The sequence below is a fragment of the Corapipo altera genome, unplaced genomic scaffold, assembly GCF_003945725.1.
Source record: "Corapipo altera isolate COAL_440 unplaced genomic scaffold, ASM394572v1 1, whole genome shotgun sequence".
NCBI lineage: Eukaryota > Metazoa > Chordata > Aves > Passeriformes > Pipridae > Corapipo > Corapipo altera.
Genome location: NW_020884873.1, coordinates 27,838,956 through 27,860,474, shown reverse-complemented (window position 1 = coordinate 27,860,474; position 21,519 = coordinate 27,838,956). Strand labels below are relative to the sequence as shown.

General features: G+C 34.4%; 1 protein-coding gene across 1 annotated transcript in view; it reads left to right on the top strand.

Annotated features, from left to right (window-relative positions):
• The window catches only part of OTOGL (otogelin like), an 89,208-nt gene extending 71,760 nt beyond the window's left edge, over positions 1-17,448 (top strand). Inside the window, exons 42-57 of the mRNA XM_027666674.1 lie at positions 8-149; positions 503-688; positions 1,192-1,404; positions 2,295-2,399; positions 2,711-2,818; positions 3,181-3,282; positions 4,581-4,685; positions 4,774-4,814; positions 5,740-5,803; positions 6,755-6,933; positions 7,265-7,369; positions 8,178-8,297; positions 9,876-9,921; positions 11,726-11,797; positions 13,878-13,957; positions 16,357-17,448. Coding sequence (XP_027522475.1) covers positions 8-149; positions 503-688; positions 1,192-1,404; positions 2,295-2,399; positions 2,711-2,818; positions 3,181-3,282; positions 4,581-4,685; positions 4,774-4,814; positions 5,740-5,803; positions 6,755-6,933; positions 7,265-7,369; positions 8,178-8,297; positions 9,876-9,921; positions 11,726-11,797; positions 13,878-13,957; positions 16,357-16,557 — 1,869 coding nt within the window. The 3' untranslated portion in view covers positions 16,558-17,448. The remainder of the gene's footprint in view (positions 1-7; positions 150-502; positions 689-1,191; positions 1,405-2,294; positions 2,400-2,710; positions 2,819-3,180; positions 3,283-4,580; positions 4,686-4,773; positions 4,815-5,739; positions 5,804-6,754; positions 6,934-7,264; positions 7,370-8,177; positions 8,298-9,875; positions 9,922-11,725; positions 11,798-13,877; positions 13,958-16,356) is intronic.
• Positions 17,449-21,519: the final 4,071 nt, after the last annotated feature.

Here is a 21,519-nt window from a genome sequence, read left to right as displayed (position 1 = left end):
TTCCTAGGTGTCACCACAGGAATTTTGTGAGAAGATGTGGATCAACAGTACTTATTTTTGGAATTATGAGTGTGATGCACTTTCTGCATATGTGGCTTTGTGCAACAAGCACAACATCTGCATTAAATGGAGGACAGCTGATTACTGTTGTAAGCATGTAGCCATATTCTATACACCACATGTCTTTAGTGATGAGGTTTTTTAGTGATTTAGTGTTTAGTGATGAGTTAAAAGTATACTCATTTCTATTATTATTGCAAGTGCTATCTCATTTTCTCACAGCATGGGTAAATCGGGCTACAAGTTCTTAAGATGTATTCTTTAAGTCAAAGTGTCATGAATGAGTTTAGTCTCAGTTGAATGAGTTGCTTACCTGAAGTACTGTTAAAAGTATAAATGACTACTTTCTGTGATACAATCATTTGTTCTTACTAGCTATTTATACAATGAAATGCTGAAAGAAAAACAGAAACACTCAATGTCCTGTTTTTATTTCTTGCAGCATTGAGTTGTCCTGAGGGCAAGGAATACCAGCCTTGTGTGCAACCCTGTGAAGCCAAGACATGCTTAAATAAATGGTTCTATGAAGATTCTCCCTGCTCCTATTTGAGGGAAGACTGTGTGTGTAAAAATGGTACCATTCTGCATAGAACAGACTCTGACCTATGTATACCAGAAGAAAAATGTAGTAAGTACATCAGAACAGAGCAGTTTTGCAGATATGATGATATTAACCACAGTTCAGTGTAAGAGTTTAAGTTCTGTGCCAGTCCTCAGTAAGTGTGAATCTGGTAGAGGTCCATTCAACAGAGCCTAGCTGCATCTCAAGATACAGCAGTTTATGCTTTCAGTTCAGTTCAGATTTATGCTTTCAGATTTAAGACCCGGTGCTGATGCACTTCTGTTGGGGAAAAATGATGGTCATTCTTCCATACCTCTGAAGCTTTTCTTCCTCTAGTATTCAGGGAGGAATAGTATGGGCAGGTTCTGTCCCTTGCCTTCACCCATTTTCATCCATAGTGAAGCATTTGTTCCTTGGGGCTTTTAAGGTCATCATCCTTCCTTGGATTCCTTTATCATAATGCTTGACAGATGTATTATTCTATGCAATAGTTTTATGCAATTCATGGTTGCTTACAGAAAATGGAGCTGTCTACTTGTTGAAGGGATGTAATGGGATTTTTCTTCCAGCATGTACAGATAGTAAAGGACAACCCCGCTCTGCTGGGGAGAACTGGAATGGGTCCATGAGAGGCTGTTGCATGTATGGATGTTTAGAAAATGGAAGCATTGTTGCTGTAGAACCTGAATGCAATGAGGATCCACCACCAGTCTGTGAAAGAGAAGGAGAAGTTATTGTCAGTGTCATTGAAGAGAGAGCTTGCTGTCCCAAGAAAGTTTGTGGTATGTACCACACTTGTTTTCAGTAACAGAAGTGTAGGGTAAGTGCTTAACATTCACTGGCAGCTGACAAACTTTAGGCAGGATTCAAGGTAACATTTTTCAGAAGTCATTTTTAGGTACTTGTGGTTGGTTGGACCAGGAATTCAGGCTTTTTTTCTATATAAGAACTGACTTGCTGAAATAAATTTTTTTCTTAGAAGTTCACCAGTTAAACAAAACTTCTATAAAAAATTATTTTTTAAGTTCTTGCATAGAATTTAGAATATATATCAATAATATGTATATCTCAATAAATTGATATATATTTGATAATAGAAGTACCTTGGTAATTGGGGCAGTTGTCAGACCCTGTTTGCTTTCCTTACCAGTGCTTTGGTGTGACAAGCACTATCTTCTGATCTACTGCTGTTTTCCTGATGTAGTTTTCTGTGAGCTGATCACTGCGTACTAATATTCTGTCTAACCATGGTTGTTAGGAAAAATAATAAACTTATTGCTCCTAAAACATTAAGCAAAATGTACTTATTTCTTCTTAACGTCTGCAAGGAAAAGGAGAACAAATGGTCCAGCTGATGTGGTGCTTTTGCTCATTAGATACCTGTAACCAATGCTGTATTGTCAATTTGCTTAGGGGAAATCAGTGGGATATTTTGGTTGGCTTCAGGTATAGGAAGCAGAGCAAGTAAATACCTGTTTTAGGAGGGATATACCTGCTTACTTGTGTTGAACTCAAAGGTCTACATGATGGTATGGAGTGCACTTTAAGCTGTCTTGGACTGCTCTTATTTAGTGGATCGCTGTACTAGATGATATAAATATCTTGAACTATAGAACTTACAATTGTATCTGTTTAAATACAATAAAATTGATTTTTTTTTTTTATTCCACAGAATGTAACGTGTCATTGTGTGATGCCATTATTCCAACATGCAAACCCACTGAAAAATTAGTGGTAGGCTACCATCCCCTGTCCTGCTGTCCACAGTACCGATGTGGTAAGGGAAATACAAACGCACAGTTACTGGGAAGTTTTCCATACTTGCATTGTATGTTGAAAAAAGATTTACATTACAAGGTGTTTTGACTGTTAACAGAATGGGACACCGTAAATAACACCAGGCAATGGGATATGGTTTTTGTCCTCATTCTCCAATATTTTTTTGTGTTTGAGTTTTGTGTCATTTCTGATTTACAGTCTATTTGGGGTGTTTTATTTTACTAAGTAGATCAAGAATATATTTTCTTTATCTTTTTAGTATTGTCTCAGTGACCCCTTTTATGATAGTGTTTGTTTTGCATCCTACAGAATGTGATCCTTCAGTTTGTTTCAATGCTTCCCAGCTGGACTGCAGAGAAGATCAATTTATTGTTGAAGCAAAACAGGAAGATCCCTGTTGTTTCTCACATCTCTGTGGTAAGAAGCCTCTAATATTTTTATGGAGAACTAAGGAATAGTCAAAAATTACAAAAACAGACAATAGTTCTAAACCAAATAACTTAAGCCAGGAATTCTTGGAGAGGTCAGTGAGACTTCATATGGATCAGGCTGACTGGAGCATAATTACTTTTGAGTTTGACGATCTTTTCTTTCCAACATAATTTTGAACATCATACTTGAATTTTGTACAGTTTTTGTATAAAATCTATGAAAGTTCTGTTATATGAGTAATAAACACAATATTACTTGTTATTTAGTCTATTAAATGGAATTCACATGTGTTAACTTTTTAGTATTTAAAACTTTGTAAATGTCTGATTTTTTTTTTTTATATTTAGTTTGTGAATCCTGTATTGAGCCTGTTCCTTTGTGTGATGAAGGGGAAATTCTCACTGTAGACCTTAACACCATACATTACTGTTGTCCTCATTACTACTGTGGTGAGTGTAATTGTTGTCTGTTCCATATGTTGCCAAATTTAGTTAAAATGACAGACTCTGTGTGTGTGTGTGTGTGTGTGTGTGTGTGTGTGTGTGTAGATTTTTTTGATTCAGCATTTAGGGTGGGCTTCAGATACAGACTAAGAGGTCTGACTGAAGGTGTCTCTATTTGAGGTAGATTCAAAGTTCTTGGTATGCTCAATGGTAGTCTAACGAGCCTAGTCAGTGGAGTCTGGAGAGGTTATTTAGTTCACCAGACAGAATATAGTTATTTTCATGATGATCTAAATACTGATATATTAATGTGGAACTGAATCCCATACTTGGAGTGTAAGCATTCAATTGTTCATATATTACAACAGATTTAATAAAACAGCTTTTGTGTTGTTGTACCTCTGTGGTACCATTCATTAATGCTTAGGCAGTTTCTTTGCACTTTTAGCTTTCAGGGGAAGGAGCAGACCAAGGGTCCCAAAAACTGTTGGGTTGATTACTTTTCAAATAATGAGCAACCAGAAGAAAAATATTTGCAGTGTAACCTTGTCCCTTTCATAGCCTCATAAAACACATAAATTGTACTATGTGTTCTTAAGTAATGTCTACAAGTATAACTGCTTAATTTAAATTGATTCTTATGCTGCTGCAGTCTTGTCCTATTGCACTCTTACAGTATAACTTCAATTAATTAAATTGTCTTCCACAAAGTTTGGAATTTAGTAATTTTTACTTCAGTTTTTTCTGTGTTTTGGTCCTTTCCTTTAACTAGCACTTTTGCCCAGGTGAAAGTTTCTGCAGAAGCCTTTGGCATTGTTTTTTGCCAAATTCTGGCAGGTTTGATCTACATCTTAGTGTATGATCTTCTTTCAAAGTAAGCCCCCTCTTATAAGAGAGGCAGGCATTTTCTTGTTAGAGTCATCTCAGGATGGCATGTGTGTGGGAGTGTGCTTTACAGCACATTTGTATCTAAGAAAAAAAAACACCGTGTTTTCCAAAGACTATGATTTTAATTGTCTTTGGTACTAGTTATAATCTTAAGTCATTCTGAAGTAGGAAGAATATTAAATGAATCCTGTGTGATGTTTTCTGAAAATTTAAACATGTTCTAAGGCAACTAAAATCACTTTTGAAAATCTTTGTTTATTTTTTTAGTTCCAAATGTAATTCAGATGCTTAAGAAACACAATCAAATTTGTGTAACATAACATTATTTAAAAAATAGTATGTCAAAAGAAATGTAAGCTGGAAAATATGAAGTAAATTTAAGTAAATTCTCATATGTGTCTTTTCCCCTCATTTAGTTTGTGATGAAAATCTTTGTTCTGAGCCTCCTATGATTTGCACAGATGACATGACACCTGTGAAGAAAAAAATACTTGGGCAATGTTGTCCAGAATGGCACTGTGGTAATTATTGCTTTATTCCTTAGTCACAGCTGTTAACTAAAGCTAACAGTTAGCTAACTGATTAACATGTGGATTTTTTTCTCCTCAGAATGTAATTGTGAAAATGCTACTATGCTGACCTGTAAATTGGTAAGTGGCATTTTTAAGATATTTTTATTAATGGTGTTCAGCCCTGTTGCTCTTCCCTTTATATTCCTTGTTTCAGTTAGTTGCAAAGGGTGATGAGGCTGACCATGGACAGGGTGGTACAGCCTCCAAGTCCCCAGCTCAAGAACGTGATTCAAACAAGTGTCAACTATTCCATGGAGAAATTTTTCTTTCTGTGTTGTAAGATGTCAAAAGAAGAAAAGCAACTGTAATATTGTCCTGTTCAATGTTGACACTAAACAATATGCTGGTAAGGTTTTCTACAGAAATAGTTCCCATTTTTTAAAATAATTAATGAGGAATGAGTTTTATTACCATATCTGGAGAAACTTGGTTTTTCATTAATATTTTATGCTTTAGGTGACAATGATATAACATTATTCAATTTAGCTGATAGGAGAATTCATAAATATGTTCCTCCTCATGTAGTTTGTTGTAATAGGGACTGTGATCTGGAAAATAGTTATGAATGAATGTTCAAACACCTATTATAACCATAGTGATGATATTTTCCATATCAAATGTCCATATGTGAAGACTGCATAACACAGAGTCTAATTGGGGGTTTTAAATTTGAATTTCACTTATTTTTTGGAAGGAAATTCTTAGAAGGCTATCTTTTCCTAATATGAGTATTATTGAAATGACTTTGTATCTCAGGAACAAAATACTTTTTATTTACTCAGCTGTTCTTATGCACTTGTACAGAAAATGAAGTGGGTTTTTCTGTTTAAAAAGAGATAAATACATTGAATAACTCTGAGTGTGCTACTGTTTCTTGAGTACATTTTTCTCTTTTATGAAATCAGGAAGAGATGAAAGTAATATTTTACATTTTTAGAGAAAAATTGTCTGCTTAGCATTGCATTGTACATGACTTTGCAAACTTTTATCTTTTTATGCTCAGGGAGAAGTTAAAAAAATAGATAATAGTGTTTCCAGTGCTTGCGGATGCACTCACTACATTTGTGGTAACTTTTTCATATTCCTTGTTGTTGTGTTTTAGTTTTCAGCAGAAAGGGCATGCAAAGAAAGCAGAAATAGGACCATAGTAACCTTCTCAAATATAAATGCTCCTTTGTCTTGATTTGATGTTTGTCTACCTAGTTATGCAATTATACTCTCTTTTCTGGATATGAGGCTTTGTCTGCTAGCCCATCTATTTTGTGTCAATTCTTGTGGGATGTAGGAGTGTTGTAAAACTGCCCATGCTTTCAGAGTCAGGTACAGTCTCTCTGGTGAGGGGCATATGGAAAGCATGTTGTGAAGTGCAACTGTGTGTGAGCAGTGCAACTGCTCCTAGTCCACTTTCAAGCACAAATGAGACACCACCACACCAGAGCAACCAACTGTTCGGCCAACACAAAAGTAGGAAGCCAGTCTTAAGATCAGACCTCTGCTCCCTTCCCTCACCCAGCTACCCTATGGTAGACTGGATTTCAGCTGCACTGTGCACGAGGGTGCTGGAGGTATGCTGCAGTCCTGACAGTAGCCCAGGCTAAACTGCCTCAAGGAGCAAAGCACACATTTATGGTACAGCTTGAGCAGATTACTGGCCTACAGGTAATTGGAGACATACTAGTTTAATTGACAGAAAGGCTACATTTTGTAATGTGCAGAATAGTTGAATGTCAAATATTAGAACTCTTTAAAAGTAAGAACAACACCTTTTTTTTTTTTTTTACTTCCATTGTAGGAACACTATCAATTTTGGGCAGTTTTGCATTTTGTAGGATTTTCTTAAGTTGAATTATACTTTCTCCCCCTCTACTTTTGTAATTTAAACCACAAACAGTCAAGTCTAAAAGTTAGAATACTTTTGCATAGGACTTTGCCCTACTTTTGTCTTACCAGTGGTTCTGTTAATTTGTTTGATGATTTTTTTGTCCTCCTCTGGTGACATTTATTTGTTTTCATTTTAGAGAAGGATGATGTGTGCATCTTCCAAGAGGTCACAGTACTGAATCCTGGACAGTCAATAGTTCAGTACTTGGATGGAGACCTTTGTTACACTGTACAATGTTTACAAGAAAAAGATCAGAACACAGGATACAATGCCATGCATTTCACAATGATGAACTGTTCCCAGCAATGTGAAGCTGTAAGTATTCCTAAAATACAGGAATTATGCAATTTGTGAGCACAACTGCACAATTAGGATAAAAGTTTTAGTGAAAACTTTTGCTAGTCCTTTAACTCAGCAAGGATGAGAACTTAACAGTGATGATGTGTACCTTGTGTCTACAGGATTATTTTTAGAGGAAGGTTCTATCAGCATATGTAAATGTATCTATCTGACCATCCTTCCATCCTTCCATCCATCCATACGTATATTGCTTTTCTTGGTATTTTTGGTTTTAGAAATCAAAGAATTTTCATATCCTATATGTTTAAAAATACTTACTTGTTTTTTTTCTTTCCTTTCTTTCCAGCATCAAATATATATTCCTTCCTTCAGTCACCATACTTGTTGTGGTATGTGTCAAAATGTGTCCTGCTCTTTTCATACAGAGAATGGAACACTTATTGTGTATGAGGTAAGTGTCTTTGGACAAAGATAGGAAATAACTATAATAATAAAATAATTAGGTGTCTGACAGTCATTTCTTAGTTAACTCATGCTGTCAGTCTTGCTACATGCCTCCTTGCTGCTGTTTATACACTTAGAGACTATTTATGATATACTATAGGAAGAGTGGGTTTATTTAAAGACCTACCATTTCACACTCTGTGAAAACCTTATTTAATTTTATTGCTTGTAATATTTTCTATAAAGATATGTAAATGTCATAATTTACTTAAGGTTGGATATGCTTCAAGTGCAGGGAAGGGTTCAAATTTTAACTCTAAGTTAAAATTACTGTGATTTAGATATCTTGGGAGCTTCAGAGTTCACATCAGGACTCCTATGTCCCCCTCTTCTCAGGGCCACTCTTCTTGTTCTGGTTACTACAGAAAGGAAGAGTGCAAATCGAAGCACTGGGGTTCAGGATCTTGATGGTGTGTCAGCATCCCCATACATGGAAATTTAGATGTGGCCATAACTTCATTCATGCTTCCCATCGCTTTCAGAGCAAAAGAAACTAAGGCACAGACACTTTTAATTCTGCACTAGGACACCCATGCTGAACAGCGTGCTGGAGAATAGAGCCATGACTCCGGGGAGGAGTAGACACTGGTAGTTAGAGGATGGTCTTTCTCCTTGTCACCTCTGGGTGGTATGCAGGACTTTCCACTCCAGTAGGTACTACAGCATGAGGGCACCTGTTTTAGAGACATTTGAAGTTGTAGATAAAGCTGAAATGTTTTGGCTTCCCTGACAATGGCTTTGGTTCATATATTCAGGAAGGAAGCACCTGGAGCTCCAACTGCACCAACTACAAATGTGCTAAGACTGCTGCAGGGGCTATCATACTGGGATCAAGTGTTGTCTGCCCCCCGTTTAATGACACTGACTGTACAAAGGTTTGTACTTTGGGTGAGGTAAGTGACAATAACTGCTCTGGAGTTTGGCTTACACTTGACAAGGCATGCATAGCTCATGTAGTTCCTTTAAATTAAAAAAGTGGTAAGTAAAAACATGTAAACTAGCAGTTATTTGCTATGCTCCTGTTTGCTTTTCAACTGACAAAGTGTCTGTGAGCAGTATAAAAATTTGGTTTGGGTTTTGATGACTGCTTTTAAAATATTGTGGAATTGGAATCATGCTTAACATACCACTATATAAAGTGCTAATCACTGTGTCTTACTTTAATTTAGAATAACACTTAGCCAAGTTTGTAGTGCACATAGACTAAATAAATCAGATCAAGCAATCCAGAAATGCTGCATATAAAAGTCGGCTATATTAAAAATTCCTTAAGTTGTGCAAAGATTAGGAAGATAACAGAGATGACAGAGTATATATAAACTTTATTATCTCTTAAAATAAACTTTTTATAATAAAAAAATATCATACATGAAAGGGTATCTACCTACATCACATATCTAAAAATGTAAATGTGGCATACCCATATAAACTGCTTTGAAGAACATGTGTTCTTCACATACATTGCATATTTGTTTACAGTTTAATTTCTAATTTAATACTTCTCTAACTTTATACTTATAATTCTTGCACTTGAAGTACACCATATATTTAATATAAACTACAAATAATAATAAATATATATGTAGAGAGGGTAAGTACCATTATAGCCTTGACTACAGATTATGAATTTAGTACAAGTCCTACTTATCCATTGCATTTGTTTAAAAAATCCTGAAGAAGGTACACTATCTAAAATTAGTGTCTGTATTACTTTGACTTTATGCTTGAGTTTCTTCCTTGGAACCATTTGGACACCATCTATTAGGATCTTTCCTTAGTAATAATGGTTAAGATTTTGAAGAATGGAGCCCTATAATTAACTTCTTGAGTCAGTCTGACCTGTTTTTCAGAGATGTTGAACATAGACTTGAACCAGTAGCTGAGAAGAAAGCTCTTCTGACAGGCATCTCAGGATCATTCAGGAATATGGATTTAAGTATCTAAGTGCTCCAAAGTTCTCAAACAACTTACTCAGTGATTTTTCTTTAATGATATAAATAATGTATGCTCGCATGAAGAGATAGAAGCTAAAAAATGTCTTTTGTCTGTTGTTATCTTAAGAGTGCTATTTGTGTTCTGTTGACTGCTTGATATGCAGTTCTGGGCTATACACATGAATTTTTTTAAACTATCCTAATAAGTCTCAGTGGTGGAGAAATAGATGGTAGTGGATGATATAAAAATACACTTACAGAAACTAAGTGATTTATTCAAAGGAGACTAGATCAGATGCCAACTGAACACTACTGAACTTTCAGCAGTGATGAGTTTGTTTTCAATTTCAAAGGTTGTAAAGAATTTGTGAACCAAACCTTCAGCTGACACATATCTGTGTAATTCTCTTCATTTCAGTGATACTACTTTTTATTAGATGAGCATCTTTAAAACATGGAATGTCTTACCTTTTCATCAGGCACAGTGTTTTTTGCTATATTCCCCTTTTATTTTCCTAGAATGGAGGAATTGTGCAGACGTATAATGATGGCTGCTGCAAGACCTGTAAGTGATGAAGGCTGCAATATGTGCTAGTTTGGCTTTGATTTTGGAGGGCTTGTTTTTTAACCTCAGTTGCTGGGACATAAAGAAGGAAAAAGCATGCAGTCCCCCTGCAAATCACATAAAAATTGTTGTAGTTACCTAACTACTCTTATTAAAAGGTATTGCTTCATTTGGCTGCTGACTTGGTGATTTTTAACATTATTGTCTGGAGTATAACCAAATCTCTCCAAATATAACCCATGGAAGACTAAAAGTTATCTCAATTAAAATAATGAAGAAATTCTCTTTATTGCTAAGATGGCTCTAAAATATTGCCTATATGATTTTCACCATAAAAGATGAGGATTTTTTCCCCCTAAAATTGATTCCTAATTCAGTGACATTTTGCAATATGTCTTCAAACCTACTGATTTATTCTGTATCTCTAATATGTATTTTCTAGGGCCAAAATACTGGAATACTTTTTTTAAAAATCCCAGATGAGGAAAAGTTATAGTAATACTGAAGATAGTGACTCTTATATAAAATCAACTTTTTAGTAACTGGGAATATGTACACATTTTCTGACTGTGTAACTTTAAAATATGATGAAATGTGACTCAGGCTGACATAAAGATTTCATAATTTTTGCAATTTTAAAAATTGATTGAGAACAAACAGGTTTTTGCTGCAGTTTTGACTAAGAAAAGTTTTATTATCTAGGTATATAATTATTTATATATGAAAACCCCTTTTTGTATAAAAGTAATTTTGTAGAGCAAGAACATGGTCAACACTTCAGAAAATCCTCCCCCTCTTTTTTGGCCTTTTTTTATCTTCAACATTAGAGTAAAATATATAAGCAAATTAGTTTTTGGAATTTTTGTAGACAAATGTTTACTTAATAATATTGACTAGCAAGTCACAGACTTACAACCATATACTGTACAGTTATTACATAAAACTGAAGTGCAATGTATTTTATATAATTTGGTGAAAAAAGGGAATATTGATATTTATCTAATACAGAGCAATACCAAGTTATGCTAGTCTTAAAAAGTGAACTGTAAATACTGATATTCTATTGTATACAAAATGTAGAAAATAGCACCAAATTGTGCTACAATCTTAATGACACTATTCTTTCTTTCATGAGATAAGCTGTGTTGAAAAATATTTAACTTCCCCTCAAAATTAGGTTGGCTTTTTTTAGAAACTTAGTCTTAAGAATTATTGACTATTTGTTTACTTTTGTTCAGGAAGATTTATAATTTTGACCATATTCTGTGGCCTCAGGAAAGGCATTGTTATACTTCAGAAATACTTGCTGAGGTGGCTGCTGAAAACCCTAGATATAATTCAAACAATTATATGCTATTTTATTTTTAGTTTGTTTTATTTTTAACTAAAAGCATGTGCCCTGTGGTGAAGCAGTTAAGAAGAGTACTTACAAATAGAGCTTGCAACATATTGGGATTTTAATGGGGACAAATAACTTTTCTGAAAGACTTTGATTTAATGCATGCAAAGTGAGTGCATATATTTAATTCTTACCTTGCCATAGAGAGACTCATTGCAAAAGTTTGATTTAAAAGTAAGCATCATTCCAGTTTTGTGTTAATCAGGAGTTTAATAAAGTTTAGGGCATCTTTAGTGAGACTTGAAGCAGCTTCGCAGTTTCTAAATTGTAGAAGACTAACAGGAAAGCTTATCATCTTTTATTAAAAGAAAAATTGCAGTTGGCAGTGTAAGAATTAATGAAATGTCATTTATACAGAAATGTTTTTATTTCATGAGAATCTTCTATTCCTAATGATTCTGCCAGGTTCTGGATTGGGTCTATTACCCTTTGCCATTAATCCAGTAGTGCCTACTGATAGTATTAATTGTGAACCAGGTATAATTTTTAATACTGTATTTTCCTTTTTTTGATAATAGTGTAAGCAGTATTTGATATATATGTCATAGCTGTCATCATCATTAAATGTTACCATGCAGTTAATGGTTCTGGGCCTGATACTGAGAGATGCTGATCCTCTGTTGGTCTCCCAAATCAGTGGTTTTCTAAAGCCTGGTTAAGGCTCACTGCTCAGCACCTGTCAGAATTAGGTTCATCCATTTATGGTTATTCCTCCTGCTCTTGCTGAAATTTCTTTTAGCACATGAATTTACTATACAGGCTAGTGGTGCTAAAAACGTTACTGAAAAAAAAATTAATAATTCTGAATACGGTTACCAAGAGATTCTAAATCTGATCCCAGGTTTCTGAAATTATTGATGGAATTCTTTTTTTTTGTATTGAAATAGAGCAAGAGTGTGTGTTATTGTCTGGTCTCACCTTTGCAAATATGGATTTATGCTGTATTTCTTCTTTGTCACAAATAATGTGCTTTACAAAGTTAGGAAAATGTTGAGGGTGGGGTGGAAACACACCATTTCCATGTGGTAATATATACTTTTTACACCAGAAAATACAGAATGTTACAAAACTGTTGCATTACGCTCATAATTCTTAACTTTTTAGGGTAGGTAAGTCACAGAAACTCATTGCTGAAATAAGGAGTGAGTAACAAAGCACATCTGATATTGAATGCAGATCTTTACAGTTCAGGGTTGGGGAGAGAAAAGTATAGCATCAGTCTTCATTAGACATCAGCACTTTATATGCTGAAATGTCATATATATCTCTACATGACTTGTAGCAATACAAAGATTGCATTGTCTCTGTGTACTCATGCTGGCAAACACTTTCTAATGGAAATACCACAGAATCTTTTCTTAAGTGTTTCCGAGGAAGGAAAAGCAAGATAACAACTTCAATCATACAGTAATTTGCTAATTCAGTAACATAATCTTGTTTTACTCTGAATGCACAGATTAAAATATAGCAGCAAACCTAAGTTTTAAATACTCAGTGGAGCCGTGGCTGCAGAATATCTTGGTTAGTCAGAGCTCAATTATCTTATAAAAGTGCTCACAAGCTTCTGGGGAACAGAAGAGTTGTTCTTTTTGTGTACACCCAACCATAAAGGCATGCGTGGAAGGCTGAGAAACTCTGCTGAATAGTGCTTATTATTTTATATGCTGGATATCCAGAATGGTTCCACAGCAAAAGTAATACATGATTTTGATGGGAAGTGAAATAGGAGATCTAATTAACTTCTGTTACACAAATAGTAATAAGTCTTATATGGAGTGCAGCATGAAAAAATTACATTTTTTATTTTTAATATGTTAAAAATGGCTTTGCACTCTACAGTTTTATTTTTCAAATAGAAGGAAACAACTCCTGTCAATATCTCCCAGACTGTACATAAAAATTCAGTATTTCTCTAATCCTAGCTCTGTATGCTGACTCAGTGCTAAATACTTAAAATCTAGTGATAAAAAGTGCACCATATTTAGCAAATGGATGCATCTCTCTCTTTCAAAGCTTCCTTGAAGGACATATTTTTCAAAAATACATTGAAATTATATAATTATATTTAATTTTTAAACCTGCAAAATAGCATCAGTGTAATCACGTTCACAGCTTCACCTTCTCAATGTTAAGTTCTGAAAATTTTCTAAAATGCAGAATTAAAATCCTATTTACATTCAACATTCCCAATAAAACAGAATTAATTCTAATACTATTCAAAATTACTCGAGACACCTTTTTCCTCATTGCTTGTATTTATCTTGCCATATGTGCAATTTAAAATCATATTCGTATTTTAATATTTCTAAAGTCTGTATAGCTTATTTGGGCCACTCAATGGCTAATATGTGCTAGCTATAAAACAAATAATTCTGCACAAGAACTATTTACTAATATATTAGATTTAAAAAAAGATATGGAAGTAATAGCTTCTGTGTGTACATTAAGGAAAACAAAGTATAATTATTTAAATTATGCTAATAGTTTTACTTTTTTTAGTAGCAAATGCAGAACAAAAGGTGCATTGATTCAGTATACATTTTCTGTATTTTTTCAGGCAAAAAGGAAGAAAGAATTTGCCAAAAAATGACAATCAGGACAACCATAAGAAAAAATGACTGTATAAGTCAAAGCCCGGTAAGCATAAAAGAGCTGTTTTGATGCTGAGCCTGTGGCACACCAAATCAAGTACTAAGAAATTGGTTATAATGAACAACAAGCAACAAAAAAATGCTGCTATCTTCTCAAAAGCAGACCTTTCATCCTAGGAATGTTATCCTACTCATAAATACAGTAAAACTAGCTGTTCCAATGACTGAAACACTGAACCCTCCTACTAGAAAAACATCTGGCTTCAAATGAAAAATACACACCATAATTGCTTGTGACTAATGAAAACATTGAACTCTTTGGCACAAAAAAAATATCCCACTCTAAAAGAGGACTAGAATGTTTCAACTTACAATGTGATGGAAACTCCATTCCCCTTTGAGGACCTTTGCACTCTGTGTATCTTCTCCTGCACGTAGCATGGGTCTCCATATCATAAATTCTTGATCCCATTTATTTATGTGTCTACTTAAGACATCTTATTTCTCAGCTTTTGTGTAGCCCCATCTACAAACCCCTGGATATTTCCGAGTAGCAAATGTATTTCTCATGTAGCACTTAAAAGAGAAGCATTTGACAAAGTAGCTCAAGACTTCCAAAAGGCCTCTGGTAAGATTCTATTGAAGAACCTAAACAATCATTAGGGAAGAGGCAAAATACCATCACATATTAAAATACACCCTGCTAGAAGTTCAACAGTGATATGTTCAAATTTTAATAGTAGGGGTGTGTGGTGTATTTATTTAGTTTTAGAAGAAGGGTTGGTAAGGAGGGACTATAAATATATAGATGAAATTGCAGTAATTCTCCAGTTAAAAGAAGACACTGGAGAGCTTCACAGTTACTTTAGTAACTGTAGTACAATTTAGGTTAAGGGACAGCAATATGACAAAATAAAGACATGGTGTTGACTAAATAAAGAATATTAAAGAAAGATTTTGTCAAACTTCATAGATTTTTTAAGCTAGTTGAAAAGATCCTTGCTCTGTTGTCCAGTTCTTTGAAAATCTCTGCTTTCCTGCTGACAGAAATGCTAACTAAGAGCTACAACATTTAGGGAAATGGATAGGCAGTGGAAACAAACCCATTCTAGAGTATCTTACGATTCAGTGCTGCAGTACTAATGATAGTACTCTGTGGAGCTGTGGTGCTTCTGCATTGCTGCAGAACTACAATGTTCAGAGAGGAGCAATAAGAATGTTGGCCAAGTTATGTCTTGAATGACACAACAAATAAAACCTTCCTTTTTATGACTTTCTATTGTAGATCATATTTCCTTCCCTCTCTAACCACCTTTGAAAAAGACTCACCACCATCCAGCTTCTATTTGAATTACAACCCCCTTCTCCCAGTATCTTCTTACTCCTGATTTCCTTGATGGCTGCACACCCTTTGCAAAGTCCAGATTCCCTTACTCTTCACCCAGAAGTACCTCCAGATTTTCATGTCCTCAGAATTCTTATTCATACCCTTAGCTCCAATTCCTTTCCTCTCCAGCTCCCCCACTGGCACTGTTTTTCAATTGCGTGATTTTGGCCAATCAGATGGTAGTATCTGCTCTGACTGGTTTGGAACTACATACACGTTCTTTAACCAGATTAATACTGTCAAACTTTGGAAAGGGCAGAATATGATTACATTTCTTTAATTAATAAGTGGGATTATTAGTGCTTAGGACAAAGTCTTTTTTTACCCCCGTTAAATTTCAGAAAATTTAAAAGCTGTCAGAGTAACTTTTTGGTCTATTTTTTATGGATATGGCACATTTCATCACAGGCTGCTTGGAAGGGAGTGGATCAAAGCATCTTTCATATGCCCCACCTGCATAAGAAATCAGATCTAAAACTATCACAGAAAGAACTAGATCTATTATAGCCGTTCTTGATTTCCCAGCTATTAACACTGCTTGTTTTAATTAAAAATTATAATTTTTTTTCCTGTCAGATTATCAGATAAGAAAATTCCTCAGACAATGTAGTAGTGAGAGAAAGTGACTTCAGTCTAGAGCACACATAATTTTCTAGCCACTTTATGCCCTTGTTGATTTGTTACTGCATCTTCTTTTTGGGTACATTTCTTAGAGTGATAACACAACCCTCAGTCACAAGCAATATGAATAAGAAAGGGGAAAGCTTTTCCACTGCTATGCTTTTCCTCTTGAACCTTCAAGGAGAAAGATAGGTTTCCCTTCATTTTCCTTAGAAGAATTTAACACATGATTAAACAATAAAGAATAGTTTAATTAAAAAAAAAAAATTTAAACGTGGCTAAACTTAGAATGAATGAATTTTAGAAGTTAAACCAATTTTTTAGACCTGAGTCCTTCTCAAATGTAAAAATGGGTTTTAATCACAAAAAAGTTTGAAATGTAATATTTTTGCAACAAAATTTAAGATGTCTAATTTCAGTTCTTATTTTACTCATAGATAAACGTGGCTTCTTGTGATGGAAAATGCCCGTCTGCAACAATTTTCAATGTCAATATTGACAGCCATTTAAGATTCTGTAAATGTTGCCGAGAAATTGGAACACGTAATCTGACTGTGCCACTGCGCTGCTCAGGAAATGGCACTGAAATTATGTACATCCTTCAGGAGCCTATAGACTGCTCATGCCAATGGAACTGAACATTACTGTGGATACAATTTAATCTGAATAAATAAAATGAGTTTCCTTTCACCAGACATGATTTTTTGACCTTGGATGGTTGTAGTACTCTGCAGGATATAAAAAAGTCCTCAGTTATGCTTTATAATGTAACTTTTCACAAATTTAGTAAAGATGTTGTTTGTTATTCTTCAAATTGTCTTTTAAAATATTGGCATGTATAGAAAGAAAATGTAAATCATTTTGGACAAGGTGTAATCATCATTCGTTTCTACTCAGTGGCTTTCTGATGAGCTGTTGAAAACTAGTTAATGTCTGTGTTTCCATTATTTTAAAATTTTGGATTGTGGCTACCTATCAAAGTTGAGACTTTCTCAATGATTCATTTGCTTTGAGACCTCCAGTTGAAAACTATCACTGGTCCCATGTTTAAATGGGAAAGAGGCATATTAGCGTTTTGAGAATGACTGAAATATTTTTTTAAAAAATAGAAAGTTCAACTGCAACACTTTTTTTCTTGCTTAAAAATCTATCTTTTGTCCATTAAGCTGTTATCAATGATTCTACTCTGCTTACACTGTAAGTCACTGAGAAACAACACAACTATGATCTGTAACTACTTGTAGGAAATCTTCAGAGTGCACAACAGAATCATAATAATATCTTTGAACCTTAGACATATATTTAATTTTTATGTATATTATAAATATGAAGCATGACTAGGCAAAGGCTGAAGATTTCAAGCTTTTTTGCCTTTATAAAAATATCTAAAAGCTGTTTCTACTATGAAAAATTCTATTTTATATCCATTTCTCACTTTTCACAGAAAAGAAAATGGCTGTCTACTAGCTATAGAGTAAGATTCTATCTATATATTTATTAAAAAAACCCCATAACATTTTAACTATTCATAATGGGTTTCTTCCTTTGCTTTCCAGTCTGAAGATTTGTATTCAGTATATTTTTATAAAATGCATTTTTTAAAAAAAATACTGAGATTTGGACTCAGTCCAGGAAAAAAAAATCAGGTAAAATAAATGTTTTGAAGGGCTTAGGTGAGTTATTCGTGCTCAATCAAGCTGTGAATGTTTATGATTCAGCACCTTAGGTTGAATGTAATCTCCCCTTTATTAAACATACTCTATAATCTTCTCTTAAAAATTAAGGATACAATTTTGGGCTTGTTTTTATAAGGCTACTTTACTTTATGAACTCACTGAATGAAAATGGTTTAAAGTATGACAATATTTTCCTTATCATCAAAATTGATTCAGAATTAAAATTCTTGTCTAAAAGTCTGAAAACCTTTTGACAAACAATTTTAATTTCAAGCTGTTGTCATTTAGTTACAAAAAGGTTGGATTATCACATAGGTTAATACAATGAAAAGTAAGTAGTATAAAATTTAAAAACCCCTTTAAAATCCAAGGCTATTTTGCTACTTCGTGTGACAAATCTTTAAATGTTTGTTATATTCAGTTGGATGGCTTATAAAGAAAAATAGCTTATCTAGGGAAATCTGTCTTTACTAACAAGACTCATCTACTCATCCATATCCTTAAAAATAGTGACTTGGTTTAAAAATTAAGGAAGAATCCATTGTATTATCAGTAAAATATTTAGCCATTCTAAGGAAATCATGATAACCCAGTGATCAAAATAAAGTGACACTTTGAGAAAACATATGCTTCATTTGCACATTTTTATAATTTGTATGGCAGATGTTTCAAGTTGTATTAGATACCAGGGCCTAGAACCAAGATGTTCTCTGATACTGCTGTCAGAATTTGTGTACAGAAACTTTTCACGTGGGCAAGAAATGAAATTTAAATCATAGTCATAGCCATAGTTTATTTACTCTTACAGGAAATTAATAGAACAACTTTTAGAAGAAAAATATATCCTTAGAGCCTTTTGATTTTTTAACATAGAGATAGGAATCCTATATTTGCATTAAGAGAGTTTGGCCCAAAACTTATTAATGAATTTAGCATTTGATAAAAAGGAAGCTCTCACAATACAGCATTTTTTCCATATAATCACTGAACACTTTATGTGTTTTGATTGAACAGCTGTGTGTTTTGTAAGACATGTGCTTTTCTAAGATTTAGAACTGTATTTGTTATTAAAAAGAATTTAATAAGCATTATTTTGCAGAGTGATAATAAATCAGTGTTGATGCAATAATTTACCTTTGCCACAAAAAAGAATGCTAATGCAAAATCTTGGGCAAACCTGGAAATTAAAAAAGCAGTTATGTTTAAAATTAACTTCATGACAACCTGTAATGATATCAAAATGGTGTTAAAATATTTTTTTTTCCCACTCACCCAATTTTGTTTTTTAAAATGCAACCGTAGGGACTGAAGCCTACGGCAAAATCATACATCTTCAGTGTGGCTGGATAGGATGGCTCTAAGGTCGCCTTTCATTTTATGATTAAACTTCAAACTTGGGCTGCTTTGGCCTGGTCAGAAAGTAAACAAGATTGAAACCCATGAACCATTTCCTAGACAGCCAACCCACCGCTGTTACCTCCATGAAGATGACATTGGCACAATGTGATACATTTTATATAGCGTGAACTAATGCTTGCAGGCCTTGCAGCTGATAGAAGGTTTGAATGAGCCTACAGTGTGACAGGACTGTTCTGCTCTAAATGTTTCCTCTGTATGCAACTTAAATATAAACATAGATGCAGTTTGTTGTTCTGTCTGGGTTTTCTCATCTCTCTTCAACTCTGCATTCCTGCCTCAGATTGTGTATAACCCTATTTGCACAGATGTCTTGTAAGCTGCTTTGGAAAACTGAGCCAACTTGAATCTTACTTAGTTAAATATGAAAAATAATGTCTGTTTATTATTGACTAAAAGATCTTTAATACACACAGAGTTCCCTCTCTCCTACCCTCTCTGGAACAAAGACTCAAATAATTTCTACTCCTCTAAGAGAAAGGCTGAGAATGCATGCTTCTGAAACTCCCACACTGTCATTGAAAAATGTGAGGAGCTGAGGAGAAGTGTGCATGATGAGTGCAGTTCTGCTGCAGTCCTGCCATGCCTTGGCATTTCTCCCATTTGTAGCTGCTTCCACAGGCCCTTCATTCCTACATTGCTGCTGCTTTCTTCTACCTGTGCTTGCAGAAGAAGTTCTACAATATAAAGGATTGCGCATAAAACTATGCAGATATTTTAGGGATTAACATAAATAAATCTCTATAGTTAGAATCAGATTGTACCTGAATATGCCTCTATAAAATAGTAAGTCTTTGCCCGTATTATTTATATTTGACTTTCATAATTCCATTGCCTTATTACTAGGCCATTTGTTAAGACCAATTCTTGCCTCAATATGCAATTAGAATTTGAAACACAGCTTTTAAAACTAGGTTTAAGCCACTTATTTTGTGTTTTTATTAATAAAATCTGAGAGTATAACTATACAAGCACCTAATATTCTCCTTTTTTGGCTAGCCAAATCTGTATATTAAAAATAAGAAGTAAAACTTAATACATTTATGTGATTTATTTCACATTGTAGGCAAAGCTCTTCCCAAATACATGAACCTGTGCATTGGTGAAATTTTCAGGCAGGATCAGACCTGAAGTTTCATGTTTGAACATAGTTACAAGCCACATATAAGAATTTAAAGGAAAAATCGAATTTCCAATTATTACAGAGACTCAACTTTGTGTGAAAACTTACTGCCAAATAAACATGAAGGTACCACTTGGGAATAGTGTGGCAATGGAAAACATTAACTTGAACTGATTTTTTTGAGTTCTGTTCCATCAAATCCTTTTCCAGATGTTACCTTGAGGTGATGCTGTTGCTGTAATCGTGTGGCTGTATGTCCTATGGAAAAATCCCACAGTGGTGTGATCTAGTACATGGGACAAAACATAAATGAGTTGTCACACATAGCCATAGCAATATAGCAATCGTGGAGGGGTAGCATGAAGGCCAGAACACTAGCAGAAAATTTGTATAGTTGCAGGGAGGTATTGGTTGGATTTCACACTGCCAACTATTCTGGGGAATATATTTTCAAAAAAACATTCACATGAACATAAAAAGTCTTCTGAGGGATAGACTTCAGGGATAGACTTAACATTGATGCAAAAGAAAAGAGGCTTTTATTAAAAGAAAGGTTATGGTTGAGAGGGTCTGTGCATAACATTGTGTACTAAATTTTCTCTAACCTTTCTTTAAGTGCCGAGTGGAATATGCAAACTACCTATATAACAAGGAAACTTAGAAATTATCTATCCATTATCATTAACAGCTTAGGATGGAAAGGCATCTTCAGAGCTGAAGGAAAATGAACTGTAGCAAGTGCAAATACAATACATTGACCAGATCTTAGCAGCCACACACTGATCATTTAAGAATTTTTGCCTATTTGGAAAAATAATTCTACATATAGACCAAATAGGTGGTCATATACCTATGGAAATCAGTGGTAAAATATTCCCTAAGATCCAAAATTTGAGAATCTTACTGCAAGGAGGTAGTCTGAAGAAATGTCTTATATGTGTAGTTTCTACTTTCATAAGTCTTATACGTGTAGTTTCTACTTTGTATGAGGGAACTTGAAGAAATGCTTTTGTACTGATGTTGCATTCTGGAGAAAACCAGTAGTGGATGATGTTAAAACTTAATCACTAGAAATGCTGAATAAAAGGGAGTGGTTGTGTTTTCGGGAGTGTTCTTTTGATTAAGGTGGAATGTACACACATGCTTAATTTGATGAGGTTAATGCAGAGAGGGCTTCTGCTGGTGTCTTGAAAATTGCTTAGTTAATAAAGCCTCCCTTTGTGCTCAATGGATATAAATTTCTCTGGGAAAAAATGAGTATGTCTGCTTTGCAAAACAGCTGAATAGGCAGTAGCTAACTTTTGTCATTGATAGCTAAACCAGCACTCAGGTGATTACACTCGTGTGTGCTTCTCAGAGAGGGAGATTGACTCAGTGTTTTGAGA